The sequence below is a fragment of the Phragmites australis genome, chromosome 6 (genome assembly GCF_958298935.1).
Source record: "Phragmites australis chromosome 6, lpPhrAust1.1, whole genome shotgun sequence".
NCBI lineage: Eukaryota > Viridiplantae > Streptophyta > Magnoliopsida > Poales > Poaceae > Phragmites > Phragmites australis.
Genome location: NC_084926.1, coordinates 42,083,164 through 42,098,375, shown reverse-complemented (window position 1 = coordinate 42,098,375; position 15,212 = coordinate 42,083,164). Strand labels below are relative to the sequence as shown.

The window sequence follows — 15,212 nt, the reverse complement described above, 5'->3', positions numbered from 1 at the left end:
GCTTCCATGAATCAAATTGAAAATTTAATAAAATGTGAGATATTACAATTTACAACAGTCTGAAACAGGGAGAAACAAAATAATTGTTCATGAAGTTAACAGCAGGATGACGATAACAACACAATTATGTGCAGATTTCGTAATGACATCACCAAACAATGTTGCAAAATCACAAGACCAGCCAGGCAAAAGATCATTCGCACTGAAAAAAAAAATCCTAGCCAATGGAGGTTTCAGAATATTGAGAACGTACGGCCGTACGGCCGTGACGAATTTCATGAGCTGAATTTCATTGTCGAGAGAGCAGTGCAGCTAATCAAACATTTCATTGGGAATAATACACTGCACTAACAAGGATGTCTCGGATTGGATAGATACATACATTATCATAATTCAGTTGGCAATATGCGTAAACCAAGGGAAAAAAACTTTGCAAAAATAAATAACCGTCAAATAAAAAACTATATATACTAATAAAAAGAGAGGGGACAACTATGACCGTCAAACATGTACTAATAACAAATCTTGTCAATTTAACTATATATAACTACTAAAAATATTCTGCATTTGCATGAAATTTTATAGTTCATTAGAGAATCAGTAACATTGCGATCAGAGAGAAGCAATCAAGATCATAAGCTGGACAAAATATCACAACATGCATATATCAACACATCAAGAAATTTGATATGTTTTCACAACATGCATATATCAAACCCAAGTATTGGAATCACAAGTACATGTCATGTGTACTGATATACCTATCTAGCCTTGGGGGCAGTATAATGGATTTGCTAGTTCATGTAAACTTGCAAGAACGAATTACCTTGACAGGAGCACCGATGACTCACAAGCTGTTAGCATTCAATAAGGGGTACAGGTGCAGTGGAATGTGAGCCGAAACCAATAAAATTAGTGACCCATATTAGTTAAATTACACACTTAGAATATATGTCAGAACACACACAGAGCATAATCAGTGCATTTAAACACAGTCCGACACGAATCAACTGGAGAAGGATCCCACACAAACTACACCTTCTTCGATTCTGATGGCCATGATAAAAGGCTCACGGAAAAAAATCAGGAAGGCATACAAATCAGGACATGTTGAAACTTATAAAAGACAAAATTGCACAGAAAAGATTTGGAAGAAAAGATCATCAGACACATCAGTGGCATTTAAAGAGATATGTAGAAACCATTCAGTCTTACCTTATCTGGGTCGCCGGTGGAGATGAAGACGTCGATGTCAGGGAGGTTCGCTTGAAGATGACGATGGAGACGAAGACATTGAGTCGATTTGATCTCGTCGCGGTCCGCTTCAAGTCGTGGAGAAGGATGGCTAGCGCGGCATATTCAAAAGCAAAGATGGACTGGGGTGTCTATGGAGGAGGGGCGCGGCGCGGGGTGAGGAGGATCGAGGGCAGGACATGGTTGGGAAGGGGAAGCGGTTCCTCTAACTGCATGTATGGAGCGACTTCAACGTTGACACGCAGGTCTTAGGTCTATCGAGAGTTAGCTTATGTGACAGCGGTCACATCACGATGCAGAAAGGTTTGAAAATTCATTGAAAACAGTACGGTATATGCGATATTCGGCCATTTCAGTCCGCACCGTATTCTGAAACAGTTTTCAAATTTAAATTTTAAAAAAATCATAAAAATAAAATAAAAAATACTAAAAATACTAGAGACAATTATAAGACATTTTATGAATTTTTTTAAAAAATAATATCATTTGCAACATATTTTATGGAGAGGAAGTTTGAAAAAAAAAAGAAAAATACTGAAATGGGTCGTATGAATAGGATGATTTGGCCTATCATGTTAAGAAAAAACTTAACATGCAAAAATATATATTTTTATGTAGAACATATCTTAAGAGTATCTTTAAAATTGGTTTTTTACTTCATTTAGAGTTTTATTAATTTGTCAATGATTTTTACAAAGGTCACAAGCATAAAGTGAACATGTTACAAAACAACACTGTAATTAACTTTTTCATGTCTACCATTATTTTTCCTACATAAAGCATAGTATAAGTAAAGTAATAAAAGTGGTTTCACTAATTTTGGAGGTGTGATGGGTGAGTTATGAATTAATCTAGTTACAATATATTTACACAATCATGCATGTTACAATAACTATTTTATAAGTTTACATATTTTTAAAAGATATATGATCATGCAAGAAGAAGACTAAAAAAATTGGTTTCATGATTTTTGGATTAGCAAAGAATTAACTATATATGTATTTAACTAGGTTTAGCAAATACATTTTCTCACATAAAATATTCAAATTTTTATGAGTATAAATATTTTTATCATGTAGATAATGTTACAAGAAAATCAACAAAAAAAATTTCATTTGATTTGAAGCTCAGATGAATTAGTTATTGATTTTATAAGGTTCAACTATTTTTTAGTTTTTTTAAATTTCACTTCAATTTAGAAAATACACTTAATAAATCGGAAAAATCGAACGGCTTTCGAATAATTGTTTCAAAATGCATTTAATGCTGAAAATGTGGTCAGTTTTTGGTTAAATTCGAGCCGTTACTAAATGGTCGATTTGGTCGAATTCTTACCGCATTTTAGAAATTTGACTGAGTGAATTTGGCTGAATTCTCACCGAATTTTGAGTGATTTTTTATATTTGTGAATTTTAGAAATTCGGTGGATCCCACTTTTCAACTACAAAATGAATTTTATAAACCTTGCGGTATGGTGATCTATTCTAGTGGCAGTAGCGGACTCAGCGATTTGATAGAGACAGGATAAAATTATAGGATGTTCGGCCCATCCATCTCCGGCTAATATCACCGCGTCGGCTAGCCTCTTATCTAAGGGTGGCAATTTCCCCCGTCAGGCTGGGTCCCCGCGGGTTTTAGACCCGACGGGGGCGGGTTTGGGTGTAAAAAAAACCCCCGCGAAGCTATCGTGTCGGGTTGGATCGGATCTTAACTCAGGTCGGGTCCGGGTTCGGGTCTGTTTTTTCACCCGTGGGTGTCACCCGAAACCCAAAACCTTGCCCACCCAGTACCCACGCCCACCCCGCTCCGCCCCACCTGTATAGGAGCCCGAACAGGTGTCTAGGGTCGCTATAAGCCTGGGTCCACCAGTGTCTGGTGGGAAGGTCGTGCCCTCCTCACGGTCGGAGGAGTCACCAACGGAAGAGGATGCCGGTGGACGGCGGGGAGAGGTGGCGCGATGGACGGTGAGGAGAGGCGCAGCGCGGGGTGCAGCGACGAGGATGGGGGCAGGATGTGAGTGGGAAGGAAGACCGAGGTGTGGCGCGGGGTACTGCAAGGAAGAGGTGGAGAGGGCCTTGCCCGTCTGCCTATTCGCCCACGCCGCCTCTTGCACTCAGCTGCCCCGGTGATCTGCACGTAAGTTTTCCCCGAGCTCCCCTGCTCGTGATCGATGCACAACCTACCGGCCGAGCCATGCGAGGCTAGAAAACTACCGTGATTTGATCTCTTCCTAGTTAGATTTCAGGAAAAAAAAAAACTTCTTCCTTGCTTGAGCGTCAGCAAGTAGAGTTGCCCCCTGCAGTGGCAGATCGAGCTAGGGATTCTAGGGGCTCCCCCTCATGTTTCATGTACACTCGCCACCCGTGTATACATATAAGATTTCTATCTAAAATGGTTAGGAAACCAATATTCTGCCCCCTCCATTATAAATATGTTACTAGTCGGCCACTTCTTGTTTTTTATTTTCCGACTTCTACCCCTGGCCGCCTCAAATTGTATGCCGTAACCCATTGTATACTTTGACGGCATAAGTACATTTAAATCAGCAGCCAATAAGACAACCCTCTGACCTCAAATTTTCATGATTTAGTTAAATTTGTACTAAATTCCAGGGATGTGTATCTGAAAACCACCTTTCCAAACAGACCCTGAGCCGGCAACGTGGATCCCCTGAAGATTCATTACTTATAGAACGGATCATATATGTCCGTATATCACTATCAGTATCTAATGAGTCAATAATGATAAGACATCACTACCGATTCAAAAATTGTACGAGAAGAATTAATCAATATGGCTTATAAATCGGTAGTGATGAAGGTCTGAGCCGACAGTGATACTTCACTATCGGGTAAGGGTACTGACCGACAGTAATACCTGAACTATTACTGCCGATTCTAGCCACAAAACAGCAGTGATAGTTCGTCAAGTATCACTGCTGGTTCGTGTTATGAACTGACAGTAATAATAAATATCACTGCCGGCTCGTGTGACGAGTCAACAATGATAATAGATGATAGCATATCTTTAAAAATTTATACAGTTTTTATACAAAGTCCTCGACTAGATCTATAACTTTGTAGTTAATTTTTTTTTAATTTGAGGTCATTTAAATACCCAAATAATCTTAACAAAGTTTTAGCTGTGGTTGATGACAGCTAATCTTAAAAAATTCACAATTTTTTCATACAAAGTCAGATGAAAACAAACTTTATATGAAAATTATAGCTTTCGACGAGATCTACAACTTTATAGTAGACTATTTTTATTTGAAACCATATATACATAAATAAATATCTAAAACTAGTATAAAGGGAGCCTTATACTTGACCGTATATTTTTTACTTAGATCTAGTATAAAACTAGTAGAAATCATTGAAAAAGCCACACATAAGGTCACAAAGTTAAAAACTGCAAATTCAAATATTTTTATCGCAAGTTTCCTAACTTGGATTGATGAAACGTCTATACAGCATTGACTTTCAGATGTAGCACTATGTCTTCAAAAATTATCAGGCAAATTGGAGAAAGTAGATGTCGAACGTTGAAATCGGACTCCTTATACAAAAGTTATAGTTGTTTTACCGAACACTACACGAATTTGACACAAACTCTTACATACGGAGTCGGATGGAAACAAAATTTATATGAACATTGTAGAACTCGACAATATGTATACCTTTATAATTGATAACCTTTTCATTTAAGATCATTTAGATGTCGTGAGTTCGTGTCCTAATCCACACACGCGTGATAAATCGACCGACTTGTGGCTGGTCAGGTGACTGGTCGACAAATATTTTTTTCAAGCTAAAAATATCAATTTAGGGACCTGGAGGGTTGAACTATCACTGCCGACTGAAGTTTCAACAGGCAATGATAGTCGACTATCATTGTCAGTCTAGGAATCGATAGTGAAGGTATTATCACTGTCGGCTGAACGCTTCAGTCGGTAGTGATAATACATTTACTTCCGATCCCTGGATTGACAGTAATAGTTAAGGATTATTACTGTCTGTTGCTCACTGTCGGCTCTAAATTTGACAGTAAAAGTTATTTAGACTATCATTATCGGCTGAAGCTTTCAGTCGGCAGTGATAACACATTTACTACCGTTCCTTAGACTGATAGTGATAGTTAAAGATTATCACTGTCTGTTGCTCACTGTCGACTCTAAATTTAACAGTAAAAGTCATTTAAACTATCATTATCGACTGAAGCTTTTAGCCAGTAGTGATAACACTTTCATTGTCAATTCCTAAGCTCACAGTGATAGTTATGAATTATCATTATCCGTTGTCTACTGTCAACTTCAAAAATAATAGTAAATGTGCCTTTAGAGCTGACTGTAAAAACATTTTTTTACTGATTCCACTGAGATCCCATGGACTAGGATCTTTCCAAACAGGTGTGTCCACCGTACCACTCCACACAGGCGGCATAGATTCCATGTTTGAACGAATGCTCAGTGTCCAATTCATGCGTCAAATTATTGGCAGCTTGCCTGGTTTTGACTAACGTAATACAGTACATCCTAGCTAGCTCGGTAAACCAGACTGCATGCGTGGAAAAAGCCTCCAGGAGCAACTTTGATGGAAAGCATTGGTGTATGCTGGCTTCAAGCCTTCGAGATGACCAAAACCCTCCAAGTACTACTGCTAACTACTAGGTTCAGTTCCTGCATGGAGAGCACACACACTTCCTGTTAACTGAACTGCAGGGAGAAGGAAGCTCGTAATCTGGAGCGAATCTAGAGCCTCAAAAATTTGAGTGCACACTTCAATATATTTGAGCTTAGATTGTGCATATATTTGAGACTATATAGTGTACGAGAGATAAAATTAAATTGCTAACAATAAAGATTTTTTTTTCTGGTGCCAGTGCACTCGGGTCGGCTACTTAGTTTCGCCCCTGCTCATAATTCGTGAGCTGTGCTTGTAAGAAGGATGGGCAACAGAGCAGAGAGGAATGTTAGTTTTTCTTTTCTCTTGCTCAAAGAGCTGCTACTCGGCATGGTGTGTTTCTCGGTGATTGCAGGCAATTAACAGAAATATAAAAGGGGGACACAGACTTGAAACATGATTTGCTTGCCACTCTTACATCCATTAACAGTAAGAGAATTATAAACTTCATTTCCAACACATGCGTAGACTTTGTAGAGGAGGGAGCGGCTAAGGGCAGAGCCACAAATGAGAAAGGCAACTCCGTATGAGGTGGAAACATACGAGTTATTTGGTCTATTAATCTCTTCCACTTGGTACCCATATATCTATTGATTCTCTTACACATATCATAATCTTTTTATCTATTTTTAACGTAAATAAACGATCTTAATAGTTCATTTGTCTGTCAGGACTAGTAAAATTTTTCCTCTTACAAATAGGCTGGGCCCCGGACTGAACCAGTTAATGTACATTTTTTAAATTAACTTTTTCTTTTCTTTTTGGGCCCAGAAGTAGAGCTCGAGCACAGGCAGTACGGGGCCTGTCTTCGCCACTAGGGTGTGGGGATGCCTCAACCGCGAAAGACATGCAGACATTTTTAAACTGACACCTATTTGGGAAAGGAGGGAATGTAATCTAACTAATTTTTAAGCACGTATGACTCGCTTGTAAGTAGTATAACCAACTTTCAGACACATAATGGTCATGGGTGTAGTAATTTGTAGTCGTGTTCAAAATAACTAGGTGGATTAACGCGTCTACTCCACGTCTGTTTTTTTACACAAAGCATGACAAAAAGTAGGTTGAAAAAATTGAGTTCTCTAATTTTAAACATCTTAATATTTATATTTAACACATTCATTTAATTATAAGTAAAATAGTAGTACTTTATGCATGTACATAATTTTAATATGTAGACAACAATAATACGAACCTAACAAATTTTATACTTTTTTGAGTTTTAGATATTTTTATTTGCATTTTAGATTATTTTAGCTGATTTATCAATATAACTAATATTCATTTTAACATTTTTCTAGAATTTTCTGAAAATAAAAATTATATGTATATGTATATGTGTATATATATATGTATATGTATATGTATATATATGCATATGCATATACATATACATATATATGCACATACGGGGAACTCACATAAACAGTAGCTATAATAATATGTCCTTTGGTTGATCTTCGATTCTTGGTCCTTTAATATATGTAACTAGACGGATTGGCACATGTACAATGCCCTTATTTTTTTTACACAGAGCATGATAGAAGGGACTTAAAAAAAATTGGATTCACTATTTTTAGATATCTCAATATTTATTTATAAATTTATCAATATTTAATATATTCATTTAATTATAAAGAAATAGTGGTACTTTCATATATGCACATAATTTTAACATGTAGAAGACAGTAATACAAACCTAACTAAATTTGTTTCATATTTTTTTTGAGTTTTACATATTTTTCTATGCATTTTAGATTATTCAACCGATTATCAATATAACTATTATTCATTTTGCTAGTTTTCTGAAATTTAAAAAACTATGTGTATATAGTATATAACTGAATGACAGCCCACAGTTGAATCGATTGAGGTTGCTTCTGTGTAGGCTCGGCCCATAACCGAAAAGTGATGGAATGCTATTGGGCCAAGCTTAGCAGATCCCGGATTGGGCCCAACAGAAGCTTTTTGGTTGCGGAGAACAGATCGACGACCTCCATCGAGACGAGACGAGACGAGACGAGACGTGTGATATCAAGGTCCTTTTAAAATTTTGATCGTCAAATAATTTTTAAAATATTTAGTTTGTAAATATAAAATTTATATGTGTAAATTTATTTTGAAATTTATTTTTATATTTTATATTTTATTAGATATTATAATTATATTTTTTAAAAATAGTTGTCAAATTTATACATCAAAGACCGTAACAAAATAAAAAACATTATATATTTTTGACTAGAAGAGTATATGATGGTGCGATTCGTTTGTTTTAATTCCTTTGCACTCCATAGTCGACTTCAATATAGATTAAGACTAGCTAAAAATATCCGTGTGTTGCAAAACTAAAACACAAATATTAAATATGGTAACATCAAATACAAAATCAATATGTGCAGATGTGGATACACCATCTGAGCACTGCCGAACGAATAAGTCAAGAGCAATACAATAGCTTGATTTTAGATGATGTTCTGAAAAAGGAGGAGATTATTTGCTAATTTATATTCTAGTTTCTTTATTTCTTTTTATTAGTAAAATATGTCATATATCCGTAGTCGGTAACAGTAGGGGGAGGCTAGAGAATTAGGGTGAATTAGGGTGGATAACAAAAGTACATAATTATTCAAACTTTAGAAGGTTTTATTAGATATAAAGAGAGTAGAAGAGGTGACGCAAGAGCTAACTCGTTTTTATATAGTAAATATTCATACTTTTAAGTGACACAGTTCTATAAAATATAACTATTCAAGTTTTTTTAAAAATAAAAAAGATACACATTCTAGTTTTATTGACTCGAGTGTGATATATATGATGCTTTTTGAATTTTCTATTTTACCAAATAAACAATTTATTAGTATTATTGTATAAGAGATCAATTATTGTCGGTTCCATATTGTCTAGTTGCAGACTTTATTCGACCACCAACTAACACATATATACAGGAGCGGGCTTCATAGAGGCCAGCATGGCCTCTCATGTGTTTGCTTCTCTAACATGCAAAAATAAATATGTGTGCTGCTATATTTGATTAAATTGGCATAAAATGCCACCCCTAGTTGCATAATTAATCTTTTTTTTTTTGCTAGTAGCCCCCTCTAAACTTTGACTCAAGCTCCGTCACTGCATATATAGGTAGGTTGTTGCATATGTGCATATTGTAAATTCTAATATTATACTAGATAAATTTAATGAAAATAAAATAAATTGTCTTCAATCCTTCTTATTGTAAGGTTAAGCACCATACAACATCACTGAGGTCATATTTGTTTTTTATTCTGATTATATATTCTAGTCTCAAAAGAAAAAAAATGATCACGATATAAAAGCTGATTTTTATAATCCACAAAATAAATTATACTGCGAAATCTTGCAATCCACAAATCTAATAAAAAGAAGTTCCTATAGATTCTACAAACTAGATTACATTCTTACCATACAAAGCTAAAACAACCAATCCCTTAATTTGTCCATGATTCTTGCTCAGCTGCGATCATTGCTGTGTAAAGCACAAATGTGCATGTCGACGTCATGCACCTTGTCTGGTGGACAGGGAAAAAGGTCCTTGATGCAGTGACCTGCATCACAGGAAACCTTTCTGAACCGTAAACCAAGTGTAATGGACAAGCACGATACAGGCCGTTGATTAAGTTGTTAGGTGTGCCGGCCGGCCATGAGAAGATCGTGAACGACAACGACGGATGTTGAAAAGGGGTATAATTGTATCATCTTTTTTAGACCAGGAGCTTCATTACGTAATTAGAAGCAGGATAACGATCGAGCGTCAAGTTCTCAAGTACCGGAAGAGGTGCCTCAGAGAACCACTCACCCCAGTGGTGGAGCTAGAAAACACTCAGATCACTGTAGCTACTGTAGCGACGAAGCTCCACCGTCCAATACCGATGCAATGGAATCCGTCGTCAGAGTCCTCGTGCTTCCACGTTGCACACCGCGTGGCCCCTGTCGATTGGTGGTTCTTGCCTTCCGACCGGCCACTAACGTCTCGCAGTGCGGCGCGTGGCGCACGTCTGGACGGCGGTTCACTAGCTAGCAAGAGAGGCCGATGAGAATACGTGTACATTCATGTTTTTTTATTTACCTCTTGATTTTATTTACGAGTACCAGAGTGATTTAAAAATTCTAAACGTTTTCATGAATTAATTAGATCTTATTGGCGACTCATTTTAATTAGTTTGATCAAAAACATACGCTAATATTTAATTAAAATTCTCTAAAAAAATCTATTTTTATAACTTCTGGCTATTTTTAATGCCTCAAATAAATTCCAAATTTTTAAAAAAAATTCACTAATATTCTTCCCATGTGATATACTAATTTTTAAAAATATTTTCAATCCTAGGTTATTTGTTAAAAAATGACTTACTTTGTAATGCACTATTTATATACATTTTTATTATTTCATATGATATTCTCGGACATCAACACACTGTTTGCGTACCATCCGCGAGTCACTGACTCACTAACAAAAGAGGTCGTTGTTTTGTGTGGCATATGTGCAGCACCATATCAAAGGGGATTTTATGAGATATAGCATAAGTATTGGATTCTCCCTAACCTATGATAAATTTACAACATATAAACAAAATAACATACATACAATTACAACACATATACATAATCATATAATACACTATAAGATCTTACATCCATAACCGATCGAACAAATTGAACAAAGTATAACAGCCTAAGCTTAGGTTGCCTTGACCCATTCGGCACGTGGAGGCAGGTTGCTCCAAGTTTACATAAGCCCCCCTGTTTCATGCAAAATTGCATAGTTAGATAACAAAATAATATGCGTCTTATGTTTTAACCTTTGATTTCGTTACATATAATATTTTCTACTGTTAAAAAACATCTCAAACACTACCGTTTGATTAGAACAAATATATTGACCTGATCCGGGTCCTGAACCCATCAATTCAGACTGTAACTAGGTGGATCATGAGAAAAAAAAAGTATTTTAGAGTATTCTGATGTTTGAGAAATCCCAGTAAATGCCTAAAGAAATATTAGTTATATTGATAAATTGAATGAAATAATCTAATATCCATAAATAAACATCTAGAACTAAAAAAAAATTAAACTAATTTTGTTGGGTTTGAATTTTTGTCGTCTACATTTCAAAATTATGTGCATGTATGAAATTGATACTGCTTTTCCTATAATTAACTGAATGTATTAAATATTAAAAAATTCATATCTAAATCCTGAGATATCCAAAATTAGTGAACACAATTTTTTTATATTTCTTTTTTCATGCTCTGTACAGGAGAAAAAAAAGTTCAATCATGAAATACACGATGGGTGTGGCATAGCGCGCCTTCCGTCCCTATTTTTAAATCTTATTTTGTCGGACAACATTACCGTAAACGTACTACCCAGGTATTATCTTCTCTGCTCTGACCAAGTACTAAAATCCCACGGACGCGCGTAGACGCGTCAATCAACCTAGTAGATATACACAAGTATAACAATATAACTGACCACATACAATCAGACTAATGCTATACAAATTTATACTAAATATTAAACTACTCATTAGTGACATATAAATTTTTTTGGGATACCCGGAACACAATGATTCACCCCTATCCATGGTACTAGATACTTGTTTAGCGCAACTTTATTACAAGAACGAGGGACAAAACAAATAAGTTTAAACTTGATATAGTTCCCTCTAAGTTCCTCAATGTCAGCTAGAACTGGGATATTTCTGATCTTTGGTTCTTCCGTTCAGCCCAAAGCCCCACCAGGCCACCAGTACATCGCAGTCCGTCTCCAAGATCAGCAAGCAAACTACTCCGCAGCTCGTCTTTGCAAGCTTGTGGCTCCATTGAGAGTGCATTAAGTGTCACCACGAAACGCTCCACTGTCACCCCGCAGCACCATGCCAGTGGCTCCATTCCTAAACTCTGAAATTTGCCATAGTAGAAAATGGCGCTTGAGGATTTGCCACTCTAGAGGCTACACATAGATGGTCGTCCCATTCAACCTATCCTCTAACCAAACACAAACAGTTAAAAAACTAAATACCATCTTTCATCCAAAGATATCTCTCAAATGCTCCACTGGTCAGGTAATGACTGAAAATAGGCTCATCTATATAGTTCGATTTAAATGGCACACTTTTGTTTCTACCGGTGGCACAGTTGATTAAAAACCTAAAAGTCAGGATACATGGAGGCTGAAGCAAATGGTAAATAATATAGCGGGCAATGAACTAGTGGCTAATAGTCAAATCTGTCGGAAAGAATGAGAGTCCACAAATTCCACTCTTAAGTAGAACTTGTGGGCATGTATGTTAGTAGGGGACACTGTGATGCATAAAAGAATTTCCATATAATACGCATTACTTTTTTGGTTTTGAGTGCTCATATCACGGTGATGGGGACTTGAAGCATTGGGTTCCGGCTGCGATTACAGCTATACTTTTCTTTGATTGATGATAACATCTGCAAGTGACATGAATTAAAATCTGCCTCTATTCTTTTCATAACGATCGTGACACAGAAATAGAGAACCGGTCCACATTGGATCGATCACACGAAGATATGGTTTCTTAGTTCTACCAAGTGCTTTTAGAAAGTTGTTAGTCTTTTATATGAAGTGCAAAGAAATACTGTGCCAGTGGTAGAATACATCATTATGTACCAACAAATAGTGGTCATTTTTTTCTTCCAAATCGATAAATTAAACGAGAGGTGGTTGGAGAGATAATAGCATACATAAGAATGCATATAAGGTGCATAGTAACAAATTTTATTACTCCCTCCGATCCAAATATAAGTCTATTTATATTTGAGATCAGACGAAGTAACTTTTTGCACTAAAAGATCACTTAATGTTTTTGTGTGTGCGCGTGCGTACCCTAACCATTCAAAAAGGAGCAAACAAACGACCATGAAATCTGTAGAACAAAGTGACTAACCATATGAAGAGGAGCAAACAAAGATGAAACGAATGATGTACTATTTATTCTGCAAATATGCAACCAGACAAAAGTTTAGGCGAACTGCCTAAAAGCAAGTTTGGATGTATAGTTGAACATGGCAGCAACGGCTGAACAAACAAGTTATGCAGAACACTTTCTTGCACATCACATTCAGCCATCCCTACTATACACACAACCACAAATCATACAAATGGTAGATCTATTAAAAATCACGAGGAACTAAACCTCACAAGCATTGGTCGATCGATATTTAAAGTTATATACTCTGGCTAACAAAGAGACAACGATCAACCGATCATTTTTTTAAAACATTTAGTATCTTAAACAATTCTCCGGAACATTAAACAAGGACAGGTCCTGATTATCGTTAGATAAAAAAATAATGAAATATTCTGCAATTATGAAGAAATGAGCTAGCTCCCACATGCAAAACCCCACTATTGCTAATCTTTCATAAAACCATTTTCTAACTCCCCCACTTCCCCATTTTCTCCTTTAAAAAAATCCTCCCACCATCACCACCATAATCTCTCTCTAGATCTCACCGTTAGTGTTCTAGCAAGAGAGGGGAGTGGAGAGGAGTGATGAGAGAGTGAACCTCTCTCTCTCTCTCCCCTACTACTACTACTACTACTCACTGGCAGTTCAACTCTAAACTTGACCAAAAATTCACTCAAGCACATCCACAAGCTTAAACTGAACTAGGCAAGAGGACGATGATGTCTCGTGAGCCGGCAGACGAGCGGAAGGCTTCGCCGGCTCGGCGCAGCTCGGTTGCCAAGCTAAAGACCGCCTCCTCTTCCTTGGCCAACCTCCTCTCCGTCTTCCTCGGGGCCAACAACTCCCCGTCGGAGCCGAGGCCGAGGCGGGGCTTCGATGCCGACGGCGTTGGGCTGGGCATCGTCGCGGCCATGAGCCACGCGTGCCTGACCGGGGCCGAGCCGATCGCGATTGGCGCCGCGGCGGGGCGCCGTGCGCGCGAGGAGGCCGAGCTCTCCGAGAGCTACACGTGCGTCATCACGCACGTGACCGGCAACGACGGCGCCGGCCGCAGCGTCCGGAAGCGCGTGTACTTCGGTTTCGGTGACGGCGGCGGCTATCTTGTGGAAGCCGATGAGGAGCCAGCGCCGGCTGCTGACTTCTTGAGCCGGTGCTGCCTCTGTGACATGAGGCTTGATGGGCTCGACATCTACATGTACAGGTCAGTAACCATTCCATTGATTATTTTTTTTACAAGAACAAGACAAAGTTTCCATCTATTGTATATTTTTTCCAAGTTTCGGAAGTGGTTTAACGTTCATTAGAGTTATAATTCAAATTCCTATTTGTTGCTTGTGTGAGTAACTGCCATCGACTGTGTCCTCTCAACTGGTTAGCCTGAAAAGATTATTTTTCCTTTTAGCTCAATTCAACAGGGATTTAAATCGTGTTTTCGTCTGGCAAACATACCTTTAGTCATCGTACTTCAATTTTTTTCAAGATTTTGTTAAAAGCAACAGTTGACAAGATTAGTTTCTTAAATCCTGAATGCCTGTTTGTTCTTGACCTCAAATTGTAGGGGGGAGAAAGCCTTCTGCAGTTCCGAGTGCCGATGCCACCAGATCCTTATGGACGACCGTGCTGAGAACTGTGGATCTGAAGCCCTCAGGGCCAGCAACTACTCAGCATCGCCATGCTCTGCCCCGATGGCCTTCTCACCCAGTGTCGCAGCGTCCTAGTTTATAATTTTCATAATGCCATTGAGCTGCTTCTCAAGTCTGTGTTAGCAAAGAATATAGAGATCGAACAGGCCATTTAAGTGGATGGAACATAGAGTAATCTCTAAAATGCTTCTTAACTATGATATGAATAAAAGAGAGGAACATATTTTTTAGATTATGCTCACTGTAAGATGTTAAGCAATTCTGAGTGTGCTTGCATTTTTATGTATGAAGTGGAGCTGATTGGCTAAGAAATTTGATATCCTATCACTTCAGTGACATTATGGTTCGAGAGAAGAAAAAAAAGTTAAAACCTGTCCTCTTCTAAAGTTCCAGAAACAGTAGTTTGTTGTGTGTTAAATGCTTAATTGCTTCAGGTAGATTTCCAGGTCCTCAATCAAATTTGATTTAATGGATGGCATGATTTCTGGGTAACCAGTTCAACTTCCAGGTTACCGTGGTAAATTACAACAAAATCTTATTTTTAGAGGCAAAACTCCAAATTGTACACTCAAGTATAATGAAGGTAAACATTATGAGTACATTTCTCAATCTATCCAAATAAGAAGTGGTTCATAACTCTGATGTATCATATTGATCTGT

General features: G+C 37.5%; 1 protein-coding gene across 1 annotated transcript; it reads left to right on the top strand.

Annotated features, from left to right (window-relative positions):
* Positions 1-13,402: 13,402 nt before the first annotated feature.
* On the top strand, positions 13,403-14,884 carry LOC133920691 (FCS-Like Zinc finger 13-like). The gene is made up of 2 exons (XM_062365292.1): positions 13,403-14,110; positions 14,468-14,884. The coding sequence occupies exons 1-2, from the start codon at positions 13,626-13,628 to the stop codon at positions 14,625-14,627; spliced, it is 645 nt and encodes a 214-aa protein (XP_062221276.1). The 5' UTR covers positions 13,403-13,625; the 3' UTR covers positions 14,628-14,884.
* The last annotated feature ends 328 nt before the right edge of the window (positions 14,885-15,212 follow it).

Coding starts and splice junctions, on each gene's coding strand:
- LOC133920691 (XM_062365292.1), top strand. CDS start 13,626: ATGATGTCTCGTGAGCCGGCAGACGAGCGGAAGGCTTCGCCGGCTCGG. Junction 14,111..14,467: donor CTCGACATCTACATGTACAG/GTCAGTAACCAT, acceptor CTCAAATTGTAG/GGGGGAGAAAGCCTTCTGCA.